We start from the raw sequence: 26,910 nt of genomic DNA, 5'->3' as shown, positions 1-26,910 counted from the left end.
TAAATCAACTACATCTGGATTTTGCTACTTAAGAGTGCCATTACCTTACACATTAAAAGGCAGTTACTCCTAAAGAAAGCAGCTCCATTTGATTTAAAAATGATTAGTTATATTCATGTTACTCATCGTGGCAGCCCAAATGATAATTTTAGTGTAGGTTGGAGACCTACTTTATTTCTGTAACAGAGCCAGCAGAATTGGGAGGTTTTTTTGTGCTGAATGCTGACATAAAAGCAGTTATTTTGCTTTGCCGGTATTAACTTTTACAGTTTAGGAAAGCACAATACAAGATAGATAGATAATAGATAGAATCTATCATAAGTAGGATAGACCTATGCTGGAGGTGTCCTCCTCTATGGAGTCTGGGAAACATGATTATTATTGCACCAAGAGTAAGTCAAGCTCTGAAACTGATACCCACTAACCAACTGCATTAAAAACTGATGTGTAATTATCAAGCAGATTGTATCAGAGCTCACTGATTAGTGACTTCTTTGTCGGGAGAGAAATCCACATGGGAAATTTAAGTTGTTTTTTGATATGTCTTCATAAGCAGGGAATCTGACATATCAGAAATAATTTGATGGTATAAATTACTGACACCCAAGGAAATGTTATGAGCAACATTAAGAAGCTTGCACCAGAATATAAGTTAAAGTGCTAGAGCATCTCTTTCTTCACTGAGAAAGCTTGCTCCGCTATCTTTATATACACATACTTATATTGTGTAAGTAAACTTAGTGGCACTAATTTGCATTCTGACACAAGTTCTTTATCTCATGGCAGACTGTTCACAAATAGTTCTCACACAGGCAATTATTCTTTGGACCACGCCTTGAGAAGCACTGTTCTTTGCCTGAAACAGAATCACGGTCGGAAGCATTTGAAAACATATGGTTTTCTAGTAACATACCCTTGAAAATGCTGATTCAGAGTTCTGATGTGTTGTACCTTTTCCTGCATTTTTAAAACACTCTCCATGTAGTTTTTTGATGAACATACAAGGTTTAGGAGCTACATAATAAAATATGTAGAATAATTAAGCAGTGCCAAGCTGAATAGGTTAGAGCAGTGGTCGGCAAACTGCGGCTCGCAAGCCACATGCGGTTCGCGAGCCGCGGTTTGCCGCTCTGTTGATTAATGAGTTTGCCGACCACTGGGATAGGGGCTTAATCACAAGGAACAACAACAGCCTGTAATTATTGGAATCGAGAGTCTAGGTCAGTGGTCGGCAAACTCATTAGTCAACAGAGCGGCAAACCGCAGCTGCAGCCTGCGAGCCGCCGTTTGCCGACCAGTGGGTTAGAGGGTAAGAACATGGGTTGGCACTGGCAGTTGAGTTCTTGTTTCTTCTTGAGCAAGTTGTGAATTTTCTAAGTCTCAATAATCTCTTCTATGATGAGTCTATAAAAAAGCGCTGTTATTAAAAAAAAAAGCACTTAGTTCAGTGCCTGCCACAGAGTAGACAATAGATAAATATCAGCTATAAATGATAGTTATCTCCTTGATCGAGATTGACCTGCCCATTTGAGAATATACATGTTTATATAGAGTCCCAAATTCCCTGGACAAGCAAAGAACATGCTGCTAATGTTTGCCTGTCTGAAGTTTCCTTTACTAAAAGCTATCAAAAATATGTATCAAGACTCTTTTGGTTGTGTTAGAAATCTAAATTAATGTGACTGGAGAAAAAAAAAAAGTGGACTGCTCAAGGGGAGATTATTAGATCACACAGTTTACAACTGAATGCCCAAGGGTGGATCTGGCTAAAAACTTGACTGGATCAAGGTGCTCTAAAGATATACTTCTAGCCCTGGCCAGGTGGCTCAGTTGGTTAAAGCATCATCCCAAACACAAAAAGATTGCTGGTTTGATTCCTGGTCAGGTTACATACCTAGGTTGTGGGTTTGATCCCAAGTCAGGAGCATAAGGCAGGCAACCAATTGATGTTTCTCTCTCTCTCTCTCTCTCTCTCTCTCTCTCTCTCTCTCTCTCTCTCTCTCTTTCCCCCCTTCCCCTCTCTCTAAAATCAATAAAGACATATTCTCAGGTGAGGATTAAGAAATATTTTTTAAAAAATATCCTTCTATCTATATTACCTGTCAGTCAGTCTGTCTGTCTGTCTTTCTGAGTTGGCCTTATTCTTAGGCTTGCTCTGGTTTTATGATTGAAGTCTCAGGCATATATGTTACCAGCTTACTAAGCATAGAGGTAAAAAAAAAATGTTTTGTGAAATAGTTGGACAAAATTGCAGAACTGAGACTTAGTGGCCTTGTTTAGAATGCTTTTCTATTCATGAACTATTCACTCTCACTAAATAAGAGCAGAACATTCTGGTTTTCAGGCTCAAACATGTACCTACTCCTGAATCTAGGGGGCATACAATTCCACCTGAAGCATTTGTTGTGAAGGTGGAAAAGATCATTTCCCAAAAGAAATTTAAGGAATGTAATTAGGAAAAGGGGAAACGTGCAATGCAGAATCCAAAACATCAGATGGCTGATACTCTGATCCACCCTCCTTAACTCTACCCTTCCATTGTTTAAATGTGTTAGTTCAAGTGGAATAAAGCCAAGATTTGGCTTAGAGACCTTACCTTTTGTTAAAATGATTTCCAGATATTTACTTTAATGTATTTTTTATTTGTTTTATAATAACTTTTTGTAGGTTGAATCCCCCCCCCCCCTAAACACACACTTCTAATTTGAGAGTAAAAGATGAAGGGGAATTACCTTATATTGACCAAGAATAAAGGAATTTGGTCTTAACTTTTCAATATGAATTTGGTCCTAACTTTTCATTTTCTTTAGCTTGAGGCAGATTCATTCATATTTGATAAAGAGAAATAAGCCAGAGATGGTGTTAGAAAGTAAACTGCCGAAGTTTCACAAAGGGGAATTTAGTTTTAGACTGTATTTGAAACAGGACAGTAATGTCACTGTGGATTATAAAATAGCGGATACATTATGGATCACTAAGTCAGTAAAAGTCACGTAGCTGTTAATGATTTGGAACCCAGCTTGTGAAGCACGACTTGGCAGAGCTATCAAGTGGTTAAAAGTGTTGGTATGAAAGTTAAGGACTTCAGCACTCAAATCCAAGTCTGGCTGTTTTTGTGGTGTGTGGCCTTGGACCTGACTTCTCTGGGATGCAATTTCCCCATATGTGTAATTGGGTAATAAAATGTAGTCACCACACAGTGGTGGGGGAGAATTAAGTGCTCTGACAGGGAGGTGCAGGCTTCTTCTGTATTTTTGAGCAGTGCATATGCTTAGCTGTATTCTCCCAGATGCCTACCAGAGTCTCACATAGTAAGTCACATAGTAATTCTTCTTGGCCCCTTGGTATACCATTTATTTTATAACCATAGTATTCTCAAAGATGGCACCATAAATAGGACTAAATAGGACCCAAAGCGAGAATGCCAAATGAAGCTTTATTGGCTATCTCAGTGCCTTTTCTAATTTTAGCTTGCAAAGGAGCAATGAGAATAGTTTTACCTAGCTCCGAGGTTTTGCAGCTCGTTACATATTTGGCTGCCTATACTTTAATATTCTTTTAAAAGCTTGTGTTTGAAGCATCTGTCGTTCCATTCCCATAACTCAGCACCATCTTTATTTTTCATTATAGAAATGGAAGGAGGAGGCTACATTTTTCTGAGATGAGTGGTCAGTATGGTATAATGGAAAACCAGGGAACCAAGACTCTGACTGAAGTTGTCTAATGCTCACCCTGCTGCATTCTTGTTGAGTGACCTTGGGCTCAATTCACCTTCTCTCATTCTGTTTTCTCAGCTATGAAATAAAAAGAACAACGAGGCCATCTGTGCCTAACTCTCACATCTTTGCTCCGAGGGTTAAATGAGATGATGTCGAAAGTAAGAAAGCACTATCCAAGTGCAAATGTTCATTATGCTTGTGATGATTACATACATGTATCAGTCTATTAGCAGTTTGTTAACAACTGGATTCCTGTGTGCTCTGCTCCAGTTCCCCAACTCCCAGAGATGCAGAGGAGCCCTGCCAGATGGCTAATTTGCCAGCTGTGTCTCGTTTTGTCATTGTAAATATTACATGCTCCGACTGAGAGGCTTTGCTTATACTGTAGTATATTTTGTCCTTTATCTCTTGCAGATTGAGAATTACGTGGTGGAAAATATGAAGTCGGAAATGGCTCAGATACAGCAGAATGCAGTTCAGAACCACACGGCCACCATGCTCGAGATAGGAACCAGCCTCCTCTCGCAGACCGCAGAGCAGACCAGAAAGCTGACAGATGTGGAGACGCAGGTACGACCCCCAGGCCAGTCCACAAACTCTTAACCGGGAAGACATATTTTTTTTCCCTGTTAGCTTACTCCATAAACACAGAGCACATTTCACACTGGGACTGGGGAAACATATACATTTTTGTTGGTTGGTAATAACAACAAGGACTGCCTGACATGCTATGCATGTTTCTTTTGATTAGATGAGGGTTGGTATATTTAGCTTTGTATGTGTTTGTAAAAACAGGACTGGCAGACGACTTAATCAGCATTTCCATTCAAATAAACACTGCAGCTACCAAATGTGTTATGATATGTGTCAAACAAAATAACCATTTGGGTCCAGTTGGTACCTTTTATGTACATTCTTTATCCGCCCTGCTTTGTCTCGTAGTTCTTAGCCACGGTGGCACCTGCACAGGTTTTGTGCACAGTGGATAGGAAGGGAAACCCCAAATGAACTAATCAGGAATGTGTCGTGTTTGTTTGTGTTTTATTCAGCATGATTTTATAATGAGGAGTCGATTAAAACTCTTTCTCCATATGTATACATATGCATGAACATACATATGTATGTATGTATTATCCTACCACGGGCAACAACATACTTATTAATGTACAATCATACATATCTATTGTACAAATCAGTAAAATATCCTTTAATTATCACTGTCACAAACCTATTTTTACAGTTTAGTGAAAATGTCATTTTTGGTGACTCGATTATGATCTCTTTATCTGCTTAGTACCATGAAAATAGCTATTTCAGCTACCATTCTGAAAACCAATATAGTTGATTTCTGGAATCAAAGCTGAGATAATACTGTTAAAAGGTAAAATGAGACACATTAAAATTGTCAAGAGTTTATTTGAGCAAACATTGGTTAGGATTGGGCAGTGCCTACCAGGGAACTAAGGGAAAGGTTTTAATAGAGAAGATGCGGAAGCAATTTGATTGGCTGTAGCTTAAGTAGTTGCCTTATTTGGGAAATCCTTGCTGGCTCTTTGTGATTGGTCGTTCCTAAGTTTCATTTTCTTGGATTTAAGTGCATTGATTCTGGCTTAGGTTTTGGTTTGCTTATGTAGGTTTCAGAGCATTACTGCCACCTCAGTCTAACTGCCTCCTTGTTTAATTATTTTAGCAATATAAGCTTAAAAGTAAGATGCAACCTTATTCCTATTTTATTTCATTTGTGTTAATGGCATTACATTGCTGATATTTAAAGAGAAATGATAATAATAATTTATATGGGTAGAGCGTTTTATGTTACACAAACCAATTTCCCATGTACAAATTACTTTATATTTTTATCCTCACCTGAGCATATTTTTTCCATTGCTTTTGAGAGAGTGGAAGGCAGGGAGGGAGAGATAGAGAGAGAAACATCAATGGTTGCCTCCCACATGTGCCTTGACTCGGTCAAGGAGTGAACCCACAACCCTTGACTAGGAATCAAACCCTTGACCCTTGGGTGCACAGGCCAATGCTCTAAGCACTGAGATCACCAGCTAGGGCCAAATGACTTTTTTTTGAAAATCATTTGGAGCAAATAGGAGGTCAGAAAGCTTCGGTGATTTTTCTCACATTGACACAGCTAATGAAGCAAATCTGGGACTCCAACTGAAGCATACTCACTTATTTCCTTTGCTATCCCTCTTGATTAGTAATACTAATAATTAACTAATTGAACTAGAACTTAAATATGGATTACATTGGATCAATACATCACAGAGGCTTTGGAAAATATTTTTGATGATAGTACACTATCATCAGAAAACCATGAGGGATGAGGAAGGGAAAACTACATATGATATCTAAAATGTATGAGACTGTATATAGTCATTTATCATCACAGTAAGTAAGCTTGGTAGTCTATGAACATTGGCTTCTTATGGTATCAATAATGTGAGTATGTTTTTTCCATTTTCATTGGAACAGGATACTAACCAGCTCCTCCAAAGCATTCTATATATTCAAAAATTGAAATACACAATATTACCCTACTTGATTGAACATTTAAAATGTGTATGCATTTCAGTGATAACATTATAATAAGTTTTATGACAAACATGACATATTCCCCCCTCCGCCCCCCCCCCCCCCCCAAAAAAAAAAGCACCTCTTGAGTTGTTTTTGTTCTCTTTCTACCCAGGAATTGGAGTTATAGGAGAGGGGGGGAATTTTCATTGTCAGCATACTAATCACTGCTGAGATACATACTATGTAAGATTTTATAAGATAACAAACTTGTTCTACATCGTTAAGGCTAAGGGATATGTACCTTATGGTAAATAGTACAAATAATTCATAGAGAAAAAAAAAAACCTGCTCCCATGTTTGAAGAGCTAAAACTAAGTAGTTATTAAAGGCCAATGAAAGTTTTAGATGCACCAAGAATTTTAAGATAGCTGCAACCTTGAAAACATCTCAAAAATCTAAAATGCATCACAACTCACAATGAGAGGGAGGCTCCAAACCCTCTTCCTGTGAATGTACTTCCGTGCGGTGCTTATTTGAATGTTTGCAGCAGGACATGTTCTGCTTAGGCCTAATTGTGCAAGTGCACGCGCATCCTGCTGCATGCCCAAGGTTACAAAATGAGTCCTGAGTTATCGTTAACCTCCATATGCTCTCTTCTTTTATAGTGAGCACTTATAAACCAGTCAAGCCTTTTGTGCTATCCAGGAGTGCTCCTGGTTTTTGCTCCTATATTCATCCTACGTTGTTTCATGGTTGGTGAGTGCTGCTTTCCCTAAACTGACTTCAGGCCATTAGTTATTTCAGGAGCTCACGCCAGTGGTTTTGCAGTATATTTCAGTGCCCTGGCTTTCATGTGATGATGTTCTAGAGATAAGTAACATTGCTTCCCAGTCCTCTGCTCACCTTCTGGGCTTGACCTTAGCAAAAGGTGTTAAAGCCATGGTTTTACCGCAATGGCATTTAAAAATACTCTTGTGCTCAATAAGCATCAAGATCAGAAAGGAGACAGATAATGAGCACATTTAAGTAATGCTGCTGGCCTTGGTGGTGAGAATCAGGAACCAACACCAGCCGTTTCTTCCTCTGTAGTCCAGCTTACAGTGTTTTTCTCACTCTGTTATCAGTTTGTGCCAACATCTCCTCTCCTTCCAGTTCCTCTTTCCAAGTGTGCAATATGAAGACGTTCCTTTCAAACATTATTCATGACCTTCCTGTAGTGAGAGCTATTTTTGACTTCTTCCTCAGGCCAGTGTTGATTAGATGGACAGTAACAGATAAACTACATTAAAATTCACCTCTGATAATCTGCGCTGAACTCTGTTCTAAGAAACTTGACATATATATTACCTATTTAATATATATTCTTTTAATTCTATGAGGTAGGTGCTATTACTATCGCTTGTTTAAAGATGTAGAAACTGGGCCTGGCCAGCATGGCTCAGTGGTTGAGCATAGCCTATGGAACCAGGAGATCAGGGTTCAATTTCCAGTCAGGGCACATGCTTGATCCTCAATAGGGGGCATGCAGGAAATAGCCAATCAATGATTGTCTCTCATCATTGATATTTCTATCTCTCTCCTCCTCTCCCTTCCTCTCTAAAACCAATAAATGTATATATTTTTTAAAAGATGTAGGAACTGAAACCCAGGGAGGTGAAGCAACTCGACCCAGATGAAAAAAGTGGTAAATGTCAGAGCGAATATTGGAACCCAGGAAGTTCAGCATCAGAATCTAGATTCCTTTCCCTCTCTAAGGTGGTGGGCACTAAATGGCTTTAAGCAGAGAGTTAGATAGGAATCAGATAAAGCAAAGGTAAAGTAAACCTAATAGTAGCCACTGAGTGTTTTCTATAAGTGACACAGCTGCTGCTGCTGCTTCTCTGCTGCTGCTGATGGTTCCCCTGTTACTGCCATGTTGCCATGTGACTGCACATCATCTATCTCAAACCCAGGGCCAGTGCTGTCCTTGCTGGCTGTGTAACTATAGGAAGTTCCTTCATACAGAGTCTGAGTTCCCTCTAATATCCAATGAATTGTAGGGGACCCATAGTATTAGAAATGGAATTTAATCAAATTTACAAAGATATATTTTAAGAACCTCCTTGATGCAAGATATTTTAGTAGGTGTTTTGTAGAATACAACAGTAAAGTAAAGTAGTTCTTATCCTCAGTGAGTTTAACTGAGTTAACATGGCAAACATTTCTAAGCCATTTCTTTCCTAACCTATCCTTGAATGAATTAGCTACAGAGTCTTTCCTTGCAGTCATAAAAATACATCTTTCTACTATGGGGAATGTAACTGACCAATGGTTCTAGGTGCTGTGCTCTGAAATCCATCACTGTGTGGGTGCAGAGGCCACAATTTCCAGTGGCCACTTCCAGCCAATGATACGTGGCAGCAACACTTAGTCAGACCTGTTCCTGGGAGCTCTGAGACTCCACGGACACGACCTTGGCAAAGTGCTCTCCATCAGCCTCATTAAACTTTCCCACAACTGTCCTGCAGACTAATTTCCATGCAGTCTCCCTTCCTTCTCTCTCCTCTTCACTGTGGCTAGACCTGCATCCCAGGCAGAAGGTACTCCTAACTCTGGTGTCTTCTCAATTTTCCCTGACAGACATTTCTCCTAATAAATTTCCTGCATGTCTAATCTCATTTATCATTTGCTCCTCAGAATTCATGAACTATCACACCTGTTGTTCAGACTTCAATTGTACAATTACAAATTTAAGACAGTTCAGGAACAGTTTCTTCAAGGAGAATGAATCTCTAGGCAGAAATAGATTTGTAAGGTCAACTTTAAAAATTGAACCACTGGATCTTTTTAATTTGATGAGAGACTAGTCAAATAAACATTTAGCCTTGGCCTAACTGAAATGGCAGTAAAATAAATTTGCCACTGGTTGGTCATCCAAGGAAAATATCCTGGTAATCAATTTTCTCACAAGGTCTGGGAAAGGAGTGGGCTCAGTAAACTATGATCCAGAGGTCAAATTCGAACTGCCATCTCTTTTTTAAAATAAAGTTTTATTGAACACAGCTACACTCATTCATTTATATGTTGTGTATGGCTGCTTTCTCAACACAACTGCAGAATTGTTTAGTTGTACCAGAGACCATCTGGCCCTCCAACATGAAGTTGTACCAGAGACTATCTGGCCCTTTACAGAAAAAGCTGGTCAAGCCCTGCACTAGCATACAAGCTCCTAGAGATCATGGATTTTGTCTGTCTTGTTCACTGTCCTATTCTTAGGATTTAGAACAGGCCTTAGTACACAGTAGGCTCTCAATAAATAATGATTATATTGATTAACATTAGCCCTTTAATTTCTGTAGATTTCAGTCCAATGTTCCCAAGCCCAAAGGCACTGTCCTAAGGGTTGTGTGTGGATAGTCACAGATAGGTGATGGATCAGAATAGGACTTTGAGCAGAAGCAGAGACATTTTTATTGACTAAGAACACTGGATGAATATATTCTCTCTGTACTCTGAGGAGCATGACAAATTTGTCCACCTCGCAAATGCTAGTTAGTGTTGGGATGGGGAGAGGGAAGAAATCAGATGTCAAGACAAGCAGAAAATCTCACGGTAATTTGAAAGAAACCATTTTGATAGCAGTTGTTATTGACTGAAGGGAAGTACCTTTCTTAGCCAGAGGGAAGCTGCTTGTATATAGTTATGTGAGCCTATGGGAGAGAACTCAGACTGGAGTCGGAATACTGGGTTCCATTCCACTCTACTGTTGGGCAAGTTTCTTCTACCCACAATTTCTGCATATAAGATAGTAATATAAGTACTATCTCTACTAAACTTCATAGCCCAGTGAGTTTATTATTATACTAGAGGCCCAGTGCATGAAATTTGTGCATGGGGGCAGGGGGAGAGTCCCTCAGCCAGGCCTGCACCCTCTAGCAGTCCAGGACCCCTCGGGGGATGTGTGACTGCCAGTTTAGGCCCAATCCCACAGGGCCTAAACTGGCAATCGGACATCCCTCTCACAATCTGGGACTGCTGGCTCTTAACCGCTCGCCTGCCTGCCTGCCTCATTGCCCCTAACCACTCACCTGCCTGCCTGATTGCCCCTAACCACTCGCCTGCCTGCCTCATCACCCCAACCTCCTCTGCCTGCCTGCCTGCCTGATTGCCCCTAACCACTTGCCTGATCGCCCCTAACCACTCTGCCTGTCTGCCTGATTGCCCCTAACTGCTTGCCTGCCTGCCTGATCACCCCTAACAACCCCTGCCTTGGCCCCTGCCACCGTGGCTTCATCCAGAAGGACGTCCGGAATGACGTCCAGAAGGTCTTTTGGCTGTACAGTTTAATTAGCATATTATGCTTTTATTATTATAGATATTATTATAGATTATAAACACAATATATATTTATTGATAATATAGATATAAAATATTATATAAAATAATTATATAGAATTAATTATATGTTATTATATTATCATAGGTAAGATTAACAATTATTCTGTAAGATTATCTAATTTTCATACTCAAATTTCCTCAGTTATTCTACCAAAAATTTATAGGCATTTTACTTTTTAAGATTTAATAGTCTTTTATTTTGGAGCAATCTCCAGGGTTTTTTTTTCTCTTGAGATTTTTGAGAAACTGGGTCAGCTGTTTTTTTTAAACTGTCCCATATTCTCTATTTTTAAAAGATGCTTTTAAATGTACTCTTCTATCTCTCATGGTTTCTTTTAACTGGAAATCAGATTTCAATTAGACCCAGCTGAACATTGTGGTGGGCGTGCCCTGTGGAACTGTTGATCACTTCCTATTACATCTAATCAGCAGGCACACAGGCCAGCTTGCTACGCTCTCAGTGATGCTATTCTAACTTGATTAATTAGAGTAGAAGCCTCCTTATCTCTTCATCCCATTCGCCCACTTTCTCCTTGGAAATGAACAAATGACCTATAGGATGGTACTTTGTCACATTGCCCATCATTGACCAAATAAATTATTTCATCGATTTAGTAAAATGGTCATCTCCTAACTCTCATTATAACTTGTGTTATATTTTTCATTTGAAAATGATTACATTAAAAGGAAACAAATCTATAAAGAAAAGCTGATTTTAAAGTTAATATACTGGTGAAAGAACTTTTTGTGTGAAAGATTTTCTTTTTAAGAAAGATCAGAGGCACTTTTTAAAGTATTAAAGGGAAGCTGGCTGAAAATCTCTAGCTCACTTTCATTGAGAAACTAGAAATTTCTATTTTAAATTTCTGTTTATTTTTAAAAGAAAGAACTAATTTTTTATACTTCATAAATCCTTACTTTTAAGTGTTAAATCTTCCTTACTGTCTTGTATATTCTGGAATATTTAAGCTTTAAAATTGTCTAGTGAGGGATTGTTTCATATACTCTTCATCTCTTTTCTCCTTTCTTCTTTCTTTCCTTCCTCTCTCCCTTCTTTCCTCCCTCCTTCCCTTCATTCTTTCCTTTCTTCTTCTTTTTTTTTTCAGTGCTGTGCCTTTGGAATGTGTTTAGGCTAAAAAGGAAATGACTTTTGTCATTTTAATGGAACACTTAGATTATTGCTAAGCAGCAAGTTCCATGGATGCATGGCAAGAAAGTGGTCAATTTATCATAGTTTCCTGTACAGTTCTTTCAGTTGCTTGCTTTTGAATTTCGAGCCTATTTTAATAGATCAGTGGAGAGAGCTGAAATAGCACAGCTATTGGGTCAAGGTGATGGAGAAAGAAGAGAAGGGAATGGCATTTGTGCTCAACACTTAGCCTGGATTTCTGAGATTTGTCCCCCTCCTTCTTCCACATTCAGATGCTGCCTTAGATTTGGGCTGTTATCATTGAAGTCCAGCTTGATATTCACATGGCCTGTTACCCCCTCTCTTACCATTACCCAACTTGAATAACTCATTGTGTATGGTCTAGCTATTATTCAACAAATAGCTCCGAGGGCCCCAGGGTGCCAGGCCCATGCTGGACTCTGGGGTATGGAGGGCTCCAGGCAGAGTCATCCTGCCTCTGTACAGCTGACATCCTCATGGGGAAGAAAGACAGCAAATGAGTGAATGGACAGGATGATTTCAAATAGTGATGATTCCATAAAGAAAATAGAACAGGGTGACCTCATGGAGGATGATGGGGGGAGGGTTTACTTTATAGAGAGTGGCCAGGAAGGACCTCCCTGAGCAAGACCTGAATGATGAGAAGAAAGTAGACAGGCATCTGGGCATTCCAGGCAGGGAAAACTGCAAATTCAGAGGCCCTGAGGTGGAAATTAATGTGGCATGTTGTGGTGGCAGAAAGAAGGAGAGTGATCTGAGATGTGAGCAGGGTCCTGGTCATATAGGACCTTGTAGGCCAGGCTAAGAACTTTGGGGTTTATGCCAATTGCCGAGGGAAGCCATTCGCAGGTTTAGCATACGAGATGAAATGATCTGACTTCTGTTTTCACAGAGATCACTCTGGCTGCTCTATAGCAAATGGATTCGAGTTAGGACAACGTAGAGAAAACTTAGGAGCTGTAGTAGTCTCCAGACTTAGCATAGGCAGCTTCATTTTTTATTTTGGATGCTTCCATTCTTTTTTCAGTGTTCCCACATGCTCTTCTCACACATGGAGAAGAACAGTTTCTGTCCTCTATAAAATAAAAATTTTGGTATTTCAGAATATCAGGAAGTGTTATCAGAGAGTATAATGAATAAGGAAGAAAATATTTTATTTCATGGCATATGATACGCTTGATTCAATGAGACAATGGACTCTTTGTTTATTCAATAAATACTGTTTTCTCTGTGACAAGCACTGTCACCAAAAGATACATCTGTCTCATCCCCTATGTAATTATTTGATAATCATTCTAGTTAGTAAACACAAAAACTTGCCTGCACAAAACTATGTTTAATAATTGAAAGTTATATTTTGTGTATTCACAGACATTATATTCTCTATTATTTTCCCCCTCGGCACTGCTACTAACTCTGTCTTCAAATCCCAGGTCTTCTTGCTTCTGTTTTCTCTCAAATGAAATGACTCAGAATAGTAAAATATTTTTTAAAACTCTAAAGCACTCCACAATATAAGTTTTGATAGGTTGTAGTAGCTTTTAGACAGGCTTTCAGACCCATACTCATGACAACTGTGTAAATGAATCATATCCCTTAAAATTTTTTTGAAGTGCAAATGATCCATCTCACTATTCTCTTATTTATCCACCCCACCCCAATCCTGCACCCCTGTGCCCAGCAGCACTGGGACTGGGGTGAGGGGAGTGAGAGCAAGTCATGCAAAACTGAGTCATGCATATTCAGGAAGAGATCCTTTTTATTTTAAAATGATATTGTGTTCAACATGGATGTTTTTTGGCTTTAATTTTGCTCTTTCAAAATGTTGTATTAAAATATTTTTTATCTTGATTACTGAGTTTTTTGATTCCTCCTTATATTTTGCAACTGAAGTAATTGCCTCTCTCTAACCCTAGTCCCTGTCCTGCTCCCCTAAAAATTTGTCTCCTTCCTCCACAACTTCCTGTAGCCCAAGCCCAACCCTGGTCATGTCAGTCTACTTTTAAAGGTTTTCTATGTGCATTTGCATAGGTTTAGATCTGCTACAGAATAAGTAGCAATAGCAAAAAATGGGGTGGTTGCAAAAGTTTTCCAGTGACATGGGAGCTTTAAAAATGAATTATGCCTCTTCCTTGACCTTTTTACCCCGCTCAAGGAAGAAGGGCATGGGGGCAGGACAGAGATAGAGAGGGACAGGGACATTGGCACAGTTTGAAGACATCTAGGGCTGGAGTACATGGTGTTTGCTCAGAGGATAACTGTGTTTGGGTTCAGGACTCACAGACTCATATTATATTAAGGCTCAATTAGCAACGTGAGTCTTCATGATTACAGATGAGTCAAATATTTACAGTTTCTAGAGGACCCAGTGTGGTGCAGTTGAAGAGAATACTACAGTCTATCTTCACTGTGATCTGGGTTCCTGGTCACTTTGTCTCTTCAGGTTAAGTCCCCAGGATAGAGTAGTTTGACTCTCCCTCTTCTTAGTTTTCTGTATAGAGCATTAAAATTAGAGTCACACTATCTGTGTTTGAAATGCAGTTCTTCCCTTGGTTCCTGTGTGGATTTTAGCCTCTTACTGAACATATTTCATCTTTTGTAAAGTGGTGATGATAATTCCTCCTTCAACAGGTGCCCATGTGCAGGAAATGATATGATATCTGGAAGGGCTGACATGACCTAACATAGATATTCAATAAATGTGTGATCATGAACCTGGCTAAACTATGTTATAAAATATTTCTGATTGGTTTATGTAAGGTGATAGATCTAGGCAGGCATATATTACATTCCTATTAATTATTCTTAATTATTCACAATATCTAAGACCTTGTACTAAAACTCATTTTTTTCACTTGTAAATATTGGTGATACAATGTATAAAGCAACTAAAACAGTGAAATATCTAGGGATTCAGGACACAAAATTTTAAATATGAAAATGGGTTTAACAACTCAGTTTTCTCATTCAATTTCAACCTCAATCTCAAATGAATATAATGTTTAAGAGACATGTAAAACATTAATTTATAGGATGTAGACCATTCAATTAAATATTCTGGAAGAAATTTTAATTTAAAAGAAAACACAACTAAGTAAAAACCCAAATTAACTGTTTTTACTCTATTCTTTTACTCTTTTATCTTTTAACCTCAGATGCTAAATCAAACATCCCGACTTGAAATACAGCTGCTGGAGAATTCATTATCAACATACAAGCTAGAGAAGCAACTTCTTCAACAGACAAATGAAATCCTAAAGATTCAGGAGAAAAACAGGTGAGGATTGCTGTATTCCAAAATTATTTAAACATGACTTATATCCTCCACCTCTCTGTTTTAAAAAAAATAATAATTTGAAGTGGTTTGGAAAAAGTAAAAGAAAAGGAAAACATAGGGCCAAATTAATTTTGAGTATAAAAATAAAGGCGAGCTATCTCTGTCTCTCTCTTTCCCACCCTCCTCATATACCCTGATTCTGGACCATTTTGCAGTTTTACTTTCCATCATGATTCTTGATGTAACACCTGGTATCATTTCCTACTATGGAATTCTCAACATGGAATGTTCTTTTTTAAGGAAAACTGCTTAAAAGTTATTCTCTGTTCTGCTTGGTGGGTATGGCTCAGTGACTGAGCCTCCACCTATGAACCAGGAGGTCAAGGTTGGATTCCCATTCAGAGTGCATGCCCGGGTTGCGGGCTCAATCCCCAGAGTGGGGTCGTGCAGGAAGCAGCCCATCAATGACTTTCTCTCATTATTGATGTTTCTATCTCTCCCTTCCTCTTTAAAAGCAATTAAAAAATTTGTTAAAAGTTATCTCTGTTCCATCAGTAAAGCTAAGTCGCGTTTGGAAATCCACTGCCGCTCAAATGGAAGAGGCTGTCATGCGTCCCGCCTCTCAAGGAGTCGGACTCCTGTCCAAGCATATACATGGCTACTGCCGAGGAACTTTCCCCGCATTGAATGCTAACTTCTATGGCTAACTCAGGGTTTCCTACATGGATAAGTCACACTATTTATTGCTAATGATATTTTTCAGAACTATAACATTTCCATTTTCTAGCAACAGAGATATTTCACGATAAACTCGGGGATTCATGTTCTAATTAGAAAATCAGTTGTGTGCTCCTGCTGACAAAAGCATGTATCTTTTATTCCTGCTCTACACCCCTTTCTTTTTGACCCACAGTCATGACATTCCCTCACGTGTGGTTCCTGGGGGTGTTTTTCTGCTGGTGTGCTGGATCTCCTGACAGTTGTCCTACCTCTGTAGTTGTCTGTGTCTTCCTGTTAAAGGATGAATTGTGTGCAATTGGAGTGCTGGGGGTATATCTATTCTTAAACCAGGCATATTCTTCCATGAACCACTTAGAGAGTTTGTCTTTTTAGAAACCAAAAGTACCCATTTGTGATATATAGCATACTTTCCCAATTCTTTTTATTGTTATTGTTATTTTCATGTGACAGAATTAGAGGAACTCTGCCAAGCACTTTCTAGAGCAATAAAGAAATGTGCCCATTCAAGTGGGTAGAAGGTCAAAGTCAAATATGAAGCTGTTTTATATATTTTAAAATAGCTTATTGATCATCCCTACCTATTCCATAAATGAATTTTAATCCTCCAAAAGAAAAAGAAGCAATTTCTACATTAAAGCATCTCTGAAATGTAGGAACAACATGCCTTCAGACAGCCAGGTCTGGTTTGGATCAGCTAATACACTTCGCCAAGGGGATTATCTAAATTAAGCTTTGCTTCCTCCCCAGGGAATGTCAGCGGTTGTGTCTGGGTGAGTGACTTACCAGTTTGAGTCGGATGGGGCAGTAGCTGCCATTTGGGTGAGCTGGCCCTTGGGAAGGTGCACTGCTTCTTTGGCAAAACAAGGAGGAATATTTTATGAACAGGATTATACTACATGATCATGCTGAGAGGTCCTGCTGATTTACATCCTGACAAATTAAATGCATCACTTGTAAGGTTGAAAACGGGTTTTTGGCCTCCTTAGATTCACTTCTTTATCCCCGAAATGGCAAAAGGCACAAAGCAGGAATACAATTAACAACTTTTTTTTCCCTACTATTTGTTTTCCTAACAGTCTGGTGGCGGTGACACCAAGAAGCTTCCTTCCAGTTTGTTTTCTTTAGGATCTTTTTTCTTTTGTTGGATGCTAATCCAAAACTTGGTTTTGTTTCTTACCTCAAGGAAACAGCACTTGGAAGTAAGAGATGAGTAACTGGCCCATATAATTGCAATTATACAACCAAGAACCCAAGCGATGGGAAGCATTAATATTTACCTTACACGTAGAAGGTTGGTTTGACCACAGAATGTGACATATAATTGTCAACTTCTATGAAATCCCTCCAGTATGTTTCCTGCCCACTTCTGCTCAAAACAATGGAAAAGAGGGGTGAGCAGGGAAAGATGCCGTAATGCAAATTCCTTCAGCTGAACCAAATATATAAATAGATCATTTGGTCTAAAGGTCTGGTCAACTGACCAGGTTTCAAGGCACCTGCCCATCTCTAACTTAATCCCAACTTCTTCCAATGTGGGAGCATAGCCAGGTGAAAATATATTCCAGAAGAAATTCTTCTGCCTCTCTCGGCTATAACAGGAAAGGACATCAACATTTCATGTATACAAAGATGGAGCATTTGGATTTTCTTGATACTTGTGTTTAATAAGCAGAGTGAGGACTAGGAAAATATTTAGTAGGACCATCCAGAGTGAAGTGAAACTACACATGTGATGGTCATTCTGACATAATTTTAGCTAAACTATCTGCTGCCCAGCTATCTAATATCAGGTGAACATCTGTACCAGGTGTATTAACATAGTGTAAGCATGCTAATTCCTCCAACTAATTCTTCAAAGCATTTATTATTATTCCCATTTTATATATAAAGAAATTGGAGTTCACATAGGTCAAGTAACTTGCCTGTGACCAAACAGTTAGTATATGACAGCATTAGGGTTCAAGTGCATGATGACTCTTTGTCTTAATAGAAAAATATTTTTCCAACATGATGCAGCTTCAAGATTAATTGATGTGGTTGTCAAGTTATCCTCTTAACACAAACAAATATAAATTTGAGGAAAGGAGTAGGCCAGTTGTTTTTGGCCTATTCCTTTATAGATCATTATTTATTTCTCCTAATACTGGAGTAGGAAATATAAACTATTTATTTTACCTTGGGAATTTACGGAACTTCTTTGACAAGCCTCATCTATCTTCTAGCTGGAGTTTATGGAAAGTAATTATGTTAATTAATTTAAGTGATTGAAGTATGTATAATTTAAGATACTGAGTTATACCTTACAAACAATGCATTGCAATGGCATAATAAAATATTGATTTTTTCTTTAGTCCTTAATCTAACCAAAAAAATGAAATGTTAAATCACAGTCTTATTCATTAAAGCTATCTTCCATTTGATAAGTTCTTCACAAAATACTGAAGTCTTTCTAACTTCTAGCATTAAATTAGGTTGAATTATGTTAGTTGTATATAGAAGGGATCAAGGAAAAATATTTAAATTTATGCTGTTCTCTTCTATACATCCTAAATGGAACACCTACAGATACTGATTTAATAGAATATATTTTTTCTCCTCTCATGCTTTTAAAAATGAATTTAATGCATATAACTTTTTTAATTTAAATTTCATTAACCTTAGGATGTGACAGTGGAACAATTCTGAATCAAACTAGAAATCTAAGGGCCTTCTTAATTCTTTCCTTGCCCTGATTCCTCAAAACTCAATAGCTGGTGCTGTCAGTTGCATCTCCTAAATATTTTTCCAATCCATCCTGTTCTTTCTGTTTCCACTGACTGTGTCTTAGATCAAACTACTATTAATTCTTTTCTTAGCCTTTGCAATAAGGCTTACTGCCTCTCAAACCTGTCACCCAGAGCTCTGCCACAGCCTTCTTTTCAAAACACATGTTGGATTACTTCCCCCTTTTGTTTAAGTACCCCACACACTAATTCCACCCAACTTTTAAATCTCTAGACAGCATCTGCCAACTCCCTAATGATTCTCTGGACTGACTGAAGAAAGCTCAAGTTCTTTAACATAGAACCTAGTCCTTGATCATTGTAATCCGAATTTTACAGCCTCACATCCACAGGCCTTCTTAAATTTTATAAAGTATGATCTGACAGCTAAGAGTATGAGCTCAGAGGCCAAACTGCCTGAATTTCACTTTTCCTTGATCCTGTTAAAACCGACTCTGCTACATATTATTTGTGTGACTTTCAGCAAGTTACTTAAACTCTCTGTGCTTTACTTTCCTAATTTGTAACATAAGGGTGATGAAAATAGTAGTGCATGGACTTGATGAGAGATTGAGTTAATGCATATAATGCACTGACAACAGTGCCTGACGCGCACAGTAAGTGTGAATTATGCCAATTGTGAGTATCACACTGGAGGCTTGATGTTATTTCAGAAATAATGTTTCACTTATCTGGAATGCCCTGCAGTTCTTTATTCAACTTACACATTTCTGCCCACCCTTCAAACTCAGATGTTACTGCAGATGTTATCCCCTCCAAGAACCCTCCTCTGATTCTGTCAAATAGACTTATTCATGACAACTTAGGTGATAACACTGTACCTTGTTTTCCCCCCATTATTTCACGTATCCCATCACATTGTAATATGTGTGCGTGTTTATCTATCTCTCTACTATTAGGGTGTGAACTTCCGGAACACAGAGACTGTGTTTTATTTGTCTTTGTCTTCATGCTCTCAGGCACAATTCTCTACAGAAAGTATATATAGTATCAAATGCTTTTTGAATGTTGAATGAAGGATGAAGTGGTAAATGTTCCAGTAGCTCTATCCCAACAAATGTCATTCTCCATACACACACACACACACACACACACACAGCTGAAAAATATATTTTATGAAAAATACAAATCACATAGTTTACATTAAATATCATAAATATATTAATTGTTCTTAACATAGATAAAATAGAGGTGGTGTTTTAACCATTATTCTCTATCCCCAAAAGCCCACTGCATGGCACCTAAAATTATCAGCCCACATCAGCCCAATTTTTAAATCTCTAGACAGCATCTTCCCAGACCATTCTAGATTCATGACTATTTACCACATATCTCTGATTAATAAAAAAGTAACACACTTGATTTAAACATTAAATTATATGGAAGTATAACAATTGAAAATCAAAGTCTCCCTAATTCCATATCTCCACCACCACCAACCCCTGCAAAGAATCATCAACAGATTAGCAATTTGGTGCTTATTCTTTCAGACTTTTTCTATGAATGCTAAGATATACATAAGTATATACTAGTAGAGCATACATATTTATGTGTGTTTTCACAGACACACACCCCTACACAATTGCACACATACATAAGTACATATTTATATGATGCATGTGTGTAGATTGTAACTGTTTTTGAAATGCTGAGTTTATTTCTACTTCATAAAAATCTATCATGAATATATTACACATGTAACTATATACAGATATCCCTCATTCATTGCCAAAGATGTACTATAAATTTACATTCTCCACAAGTATGTGTAAGCTTTCTAATTTCTCCAAACCTTGCTAGCCATTTTATTAATCTTGTCTATCTGAGAGGTTAGCTTGTGTGTCTTTTCACATTTATGACCATTTGCATTTCTTTATTTCTGACTAGCCTTATCTTTGCTTTATTAACTCATATAAGCTCTGTAATGAATACTAAAGTTTTTTATGTATGTAGAAAATATTTTCTCTAATCAGTCATTTATTGTCCAAGCTATTTTTATAGAAATATACATTTTTATGCCATGAAGTGTATCTTTTATTTTCTTCTTGATTTCTGGCTTCTACAACATATTTAATTTATCCTTATTTACTCCAAAACTTTAAAACATTTATCTGCCAGCCGAAACCGGTTTGGCTCAGTGGATAGAGCGTTGGCCTGTGGACTGAAGGGTCCCGGGTTCGATTCTGGTCAAGGGCATGTACCTTGGTTGCGGGCACATCCCCAGTGGGAGGTGTGCAGGAGGCAGCTGATCGATGTTTCTCTCTCATCGATGTTTCTAGCTCTCTATCCCTCTCCCTTCCTCTCTGTGAAGTATCAATAAAATATATTTTAAAAAAATAACAAAAACATTTATCTGCCAATGTTCACTTGTACTAATCTATACTTCTGTCCTCATTTGAATCACAATAATAAACTTCATATTTTAGAGAGAATTTGCTTTGTACAAGTATAAATTGAAAGTATAAATTTAATCTGAATTTACTATATACCCTTCTTTGAATGAACAAGAAATATCACTTTTTAAAATCCTATTTGCAATACAAGTTGACATTACATTTTCAAAATAAAAGTTAAAAATGGAAACATCTGTAAGTAGGTTCAGACAGATAAAATGGGAAGATTTCTATATTTTCACATCTTCCCCCTTGTCTAAGAGCTATATTTACACACATAGAGCTTAGGCAGCTGTCACCGCTATGAATTCACTGGCTGCTATGTTAAGAACTCTATTGTGGGAAACAATTTGAAAGGGAGAGCTTTTTCTGTGAAAGCTTCAAGATGTGTTCAATGATTTGAAATATTTCCAATAAGATATGTGGGAGGGGGCAAGCTGTGGACTGAGGAGGAAAAGTTAACCAAAAACTTTAAGTAAGGCTTTGTATACACTCAATTAGAACCCTTTGCTGAGGTTCAAGACCTAGATCATTTTGTTTATTTTACTCTTCATTAAAGTGCACCTCTGCCTGAAGCTAGAAGTGAAGTGCCAGAATCCTATATATGTCTCTTCTCAAAGTGTTTGCAGAAAGATGGGAAACAGGAAGTACTGAGAATCCTGTGAGAAACTGTCTTTGCATTTGTAGCTTGATTTGTATATTAAGATATAAGTGCACAGTTTCTTAAGTTGCTGTTCCATGGAACACTAATTCTAAAAAATGTATCTTAATAAAAAGTGTTTATTTAATCTAAGCTTCTCAAATACTTAACACTGGAACTCTTAACCAATAAAAATAAGGAATGTACTCTAGAAAACAGTAAGCTGGAGTTTGGAATCAGCATCAGGTTTTGGATTATACATATAAACCTAAACTAAACGTTTTGCTAAAGGCCATCATCACAGAAAATATGCCTTTGCTTATCTAATTTTAGGACACTGGAGCTGTAATGTTCTTCAGATCAACATTTTCATATAGAGGTGTTTATGCCTATCTGAGGTGAATAGGGACAATGTAAGAGAACCAATAAAAGGCTTCAGGACAAAATGGGATATGATAGATATATTGAGTAAGAAAATTAAATTTAATGGCAGAGCTATTAAGGCAGAGTGGTGTTTAAGAAAATGACAGTTGAGATTAAAAAGAAAACCTGACTTGGCTAAGACGTTTGTTTTTTATACATGTGAAAGGTGGAAATGTTGAAATATTGTGAAAGCAAACTCCCAGAATAGCCAGACAGAGAGCAGCATATAATAAGGAGATGATGTAAAGGTGATGCCTTGATTTCTCATAAAATGTAAATGGGTGATCTCTCCCACTCACCCTCACCCTCCCCTACCTTCTCTCTGAGGTTTGATCAACCAAAGGACTTGTATGCATGCATGTAAGCATAACCAATGGACACAGACACCAGGGGGTGAGGGCATGGAGGGGGGGTGGGCAATAGGGGCATAAGGACACATATGTAATATCTTAATCAATAAAAAAATGTAAATGGTTGGGAAAAGGTAGAGCTTATATTATCCTAAGTCAAAGAGATGAGACACCAATGCTAGTTGTCCCAGCACTGGAATGTTGTGGGTGTATTTCTAATTTGATGAGTTAGAAGACATAGCTTTTTATTTTGGTTCTGACACAATATGTGCACAGTTTTGGACAAAGTGTTTAGATTATTACCTATAAACTGGGACTTGTAATAGCTACTCACTCTGTATCTCTATATTGCTTTCAGAATCTAAGTAGATAAGAGTTTTAAAATACTACACAACTATAATGGTATATTACAACAACATAATTAGTAAGAAGAGATAGCATATGCATTTTTCTGGCAAGAAAGTGTTGGATTCAAACCATTTTGGAAATAGTGAAGAGGAAGGGCTGACTTCCCAAGTAGATAATAACCAATGGATGAGAAGTATCAAAAACAAATAGTTTTGGGGAAGCCAAATATAACGAGAAGACAGAAGGGAGGGATGAGCAGTATCAAAGAAAATGGAAGGGTCAAGAAGAGATCAGTCTTGCCTGAAGAACTCTAAAAAGTTATCATTATTATAAAGGTTACACCTAACAAATAAGGTTAGTAGAGAATTGCTAGAGTACAAAAGTTATTAAAGGAATTCCAAATGAAGAAATGAGATGAGAAAATAATGGGAAGAGATAAATAACTGGTAAGACCTGCCATATGGAAAACATTGTCATAGGTTTCCATGCATATTATTTTTTATGCACATATTTCATTTCAAATTCTGTGCCATGTTTGTGATGCAGAGCAGGCTTCTTGCTCGTATGAGCAACCCCTTCTTTACATGAATAGCTATTTTAAGATGGCAGCTATGTTGATGTCTTTTGATACCTGGTAGTCATGGTGCATTAAAGGTTGTTTAGTGAATTGTGGAAACTAATGTTCCTTCCAGCATACTAAGTGTATATTCTTTTTACTTAGGAAATGGATATTCTTCCACAAATCAGTGTCCAGAATTGTTTTCTTTGGCACCAGGACTTCTTTGACGAACTTTCTATTCACAGCTCTTTCCAAATTATCCTGAAAAAAAAAAAAAACACAAACAAAACTCCTTTCTTGACATCTCAGATAGTGGCCATCTTTATATGTCCTCTTGATGAGCAAGAAATGCATCCAAAGTAGGAAGTGGGAAAACATTGGTGCAAATGTTTTTTATAGTATTATGTCTGACATTGAAGTTTCTTATAGCATCTGTTGCTTTATTTGAGGTTTTCTCTCTAAAAATAAACCCTTAGAATAGGAATAATAGTGTCATTTTACATTTTGCATAGTGCTGAGAGCACTATTGGCACTTAGAGAGTAATAAATACAAGTTATAACTATAGCGTGTTATTTTCCAAACCAGAATGTTACATACTGAGTAGGAAGACTAAAAGGCCAATGCTCATCTTACTTCAGGAACAAAATAGTAATTTAGAATTTTTATGTAGTATTATATGACTATAGCATTCACATTTTGATCTTTAGAGTGTCATCATTTTAATAGTTAATTCTGAGGTATCTTGGTATTATACTATAACTTCTGAATTTAAAAGACAAATTTCTTATAAGTCAATTGACTCTATATTATGGACATCTTATATCTTATCATTGTCTTAGGAGAAATGAAAATAATTTTTAAAAATAAATTGAGAATGAATTATGGTTAATTCTCAGATCTGAAGGCCAAATATTAATGGGCACAAAGAAAACCTCTTCTGACATCCACAGATGTACACTAATCACTTAGCCATTAGAAATATTTTTTGTTTGGTTTTTCAACCACCAAGTTCTCCAGCAGCAAGTATTGACACAGAAGAAAATGCTAAAAGGCTCTGGATCGTACCTACTCCTCAGAGATATGGTCTTTCATCTTACTCTGATTTCCTTGCCTAAATTTTTCATTTCCAAAAAAACATTTAAAAAGATATTAATGATCATCACATTTTCCCCAAATCACCATATCGAATTTGCTTAAGGCTCCGTCAGGGTTGAGCACCTTTCACTGTTGTTCTGTGGAAGGAACACAACTCAGAATAGAGGCCTGGCTTTGCTTTTCTTGGACAAGTCACAGAGCTGCCCTTCCCAGGTCTCAATGCAAAATTTTCATCTGGGAATCTGGGAAGGGTACCAAAGGTGCTGTAAATTAATAGGCTCTTCTACGCAGAAGCATCCAGGTGTTTTTCAGCCTTGGTTCAACAGGCCACTTTCCTGCCACATTCTGGGCCGCATCCTCTTCAAGGACAGATTTGCTGGCAAAGATCTGGAATGCCCATGAGCAGTTCTCATCGTCACACTTAATCTGTGTGAAAGATCATCAGACCTTCCAGCTCATCTCCCAGTACATGGAGTTGGAAAATTCGGTTCTTCAAACATCTCTGTTTTATTATTTAAGTATTAAATTTAAAATACTCCCTAGTGTCCCTTTTATGAAAACTTATAGAAATGATTCAGTGCTGTATTTCTCCAAGGTAAATTAAGTGCCCAGTCTGGTATGTTACATTTGAATAACACCTTGTAAACTAACAACTGGTGGAACCTTCTGAAAACAGAACTGAGAAAACGGAATAAGGCCTTTCCTCTAAGGAATACCAGTACATTATACACTCTATAAACTGTAAATGCTTTTCATTTCCAGTCAGTTGCTAGGGTCCAGGAGTGCTTCTGCATTCACTGTCATTTTAATGTGCAATCTGCAAGGGGGATATCCTCTGAAGAGCCTGAGAGAAGGTTCTTGGTGGAAGACTGCATTGCCCTGAGCAGAATATCTCAGGTCCTTTTGTAAGGCCAGGCCACCAGCTGGTGGTCTTTCTTTTTGGAACCATTTATGTGGTGGTTTTGAAATTTGTGGTGTTTTTAGGGCTCATTGTGAAACTTAGGTTGAAAGATGAAGTAAGCTGATAGTGGAGCAGGTATCAAAAATCCCAAGAAATCTAATTCATTGTAATTTTACATAGCTTATTCTCTGGTCACATGGTTTCTGCGTGGATATACTCTTCCCTGAGCCCACAGAACTGTTGTGAAATTTAATCACTGTTAATGTTTTAAGAATCCCAAATGAATGAAGCAAAGTAAGTAAAAAATAGTTTCTATGTTTTGCTCATACTTTTTCCTGAACTTTTTATCTCTCTTATTAGAACTATTGCCTTAATGAAAGTCCAACTACATACAGCTTGTCCAGACTGTAATTGTTTGGGTCCAAGTCAGCTACCCTGGATATAAGATAAACCCCAGGATATAAATTATAGTTAGGAAACAAAAATTACTCTGACAACAATTGGTCTAAGAATTCTTCATTTGACATGTCACTTCTATTATATATTTAATATACAGATATGCATATTGTGAATCTCTCACAAAATATTTCTATAGTGAAAAATCTAATTAAGATTTATAATGAAACTAGAGGCCCAGTGCACAAAGGTTTGTGGAAGAATGGGCCTTCCTTCTCCTGGCTACCGGCACCGCCTTCACTCCAGCCGGAGCCATCTTTTTGCTCCAGCCTAGAGCGGCCTTTCTGCCTTCCCATGCTGCCCAGAGGCCCGGAGCGGTTGGGGTGGTGCAGAACACCTGCAGCCACTCGGCACCTGCATATGCAAATTAACCTTCTATCTTTGTTGGGTTAATTTGCATACTCCTGATTGGCTGGTGGGCATCGTGAAGGTAGGGTCAATTTGCATCTTACTCGTTTATTTGTGTAGATAAACTCAGGCACTAGTGGGATCACAATTTTTTGTATAGCATTTTTAAAACTATATCTTTTCTTCATTTCCTTGTAGTTTATTAGAACATAAAATCTCAGAATTGGAGGGAAAGCACAAGGAAGAGTTGGACACCTTAAGGGAAGAGAAGGAGACTCTCCAAACCTTGGTTACTAGGCAAACATATATAATCCAGGAACTTGGGAAGCAGCTGAATAGAGCGACCACCAACAACAGTGTCCTTCAGAAGCAGCAGCTGGAGCTGACGGACACAGTGCATAACCTCGTCAACCTGTTCACTAAAGAAGGTGGTAAGAATTTCTTTCTCACTTTGGGGTAGTAAATATGTTATTTTATATGGAGCAAGTACATATTCAATATAACTTTCTGTGTTGCATTGATTGTTGTGTAAAAGCAGCAAAAGAACTTTATTTTTAGAAGCATCTTACAAAGTTTGCACTGACAATGTTCTCATATTTTTAACTTCAGAGCAAGTTTTCATAAGCTTGAATTTTTGAATTCATGATATCTTTCTAAAAGAACTTTCTAGTTCTTTCTTTCTCCTTGGTCTTTTTTAGCCTTTGATAAAATGTATGACACTGTCACAGACAAATATTTGGTGTTGTGGTGTTAGACAATTATATAGGACAGAAATTAGCCAGTGTTAAATATTAGGCAA

At 37.8% G+C, this 26,910-nt stretch overlaps 1 protein-coding gene across 2 annotated transcripts in view; it reads left to right on the top strand.

Annotated features, from left to right (window-relative positions):
* The window catches only part of ANGPT1 (angiopoietin 1), a 247,304-nt gene that overhangs the window by 143,857 nt on the left and 76,537 nt on the right, over positions 1–26,910 (top strand). Inside the window, exons 2-4 of one of the 2 annotated variants that reach the window (XM_080646375.1) lie at positions 4,134–4,289; positions 14,952–15,073; positions 26,310–26,542. In XM_080646375.1, the coding sequence (XP_080502501.1) occupies positions 4,134–4,289; positions 14,952–15,073; positions 26,310–26,542 (511 nt within the window). The remainder of the gene's footprint in view (positions 1–4,133; positions 4,290–14,951; positions 15,074–26,309; positions 26,543–26,910) is intronic. The other variant, XM_080646376.1, reaches the window with a different exon arrangement.

Source organism: Plecotus auritus (assembly GCF_963455305.1).
Source record: "Plecotus auritus genome assembly, chromosome: 11".
NCBI classification, from domain to species: domain Eukaryota; kingdom Metazoa; phylum Chordata; class Mammalia; order Chiroptera; family Vespertilionidae; genus Plecotus; species Plecotus auritus.
This window is presented reverse-complemented; position numbering and strand designations above follow the sequence as displayed.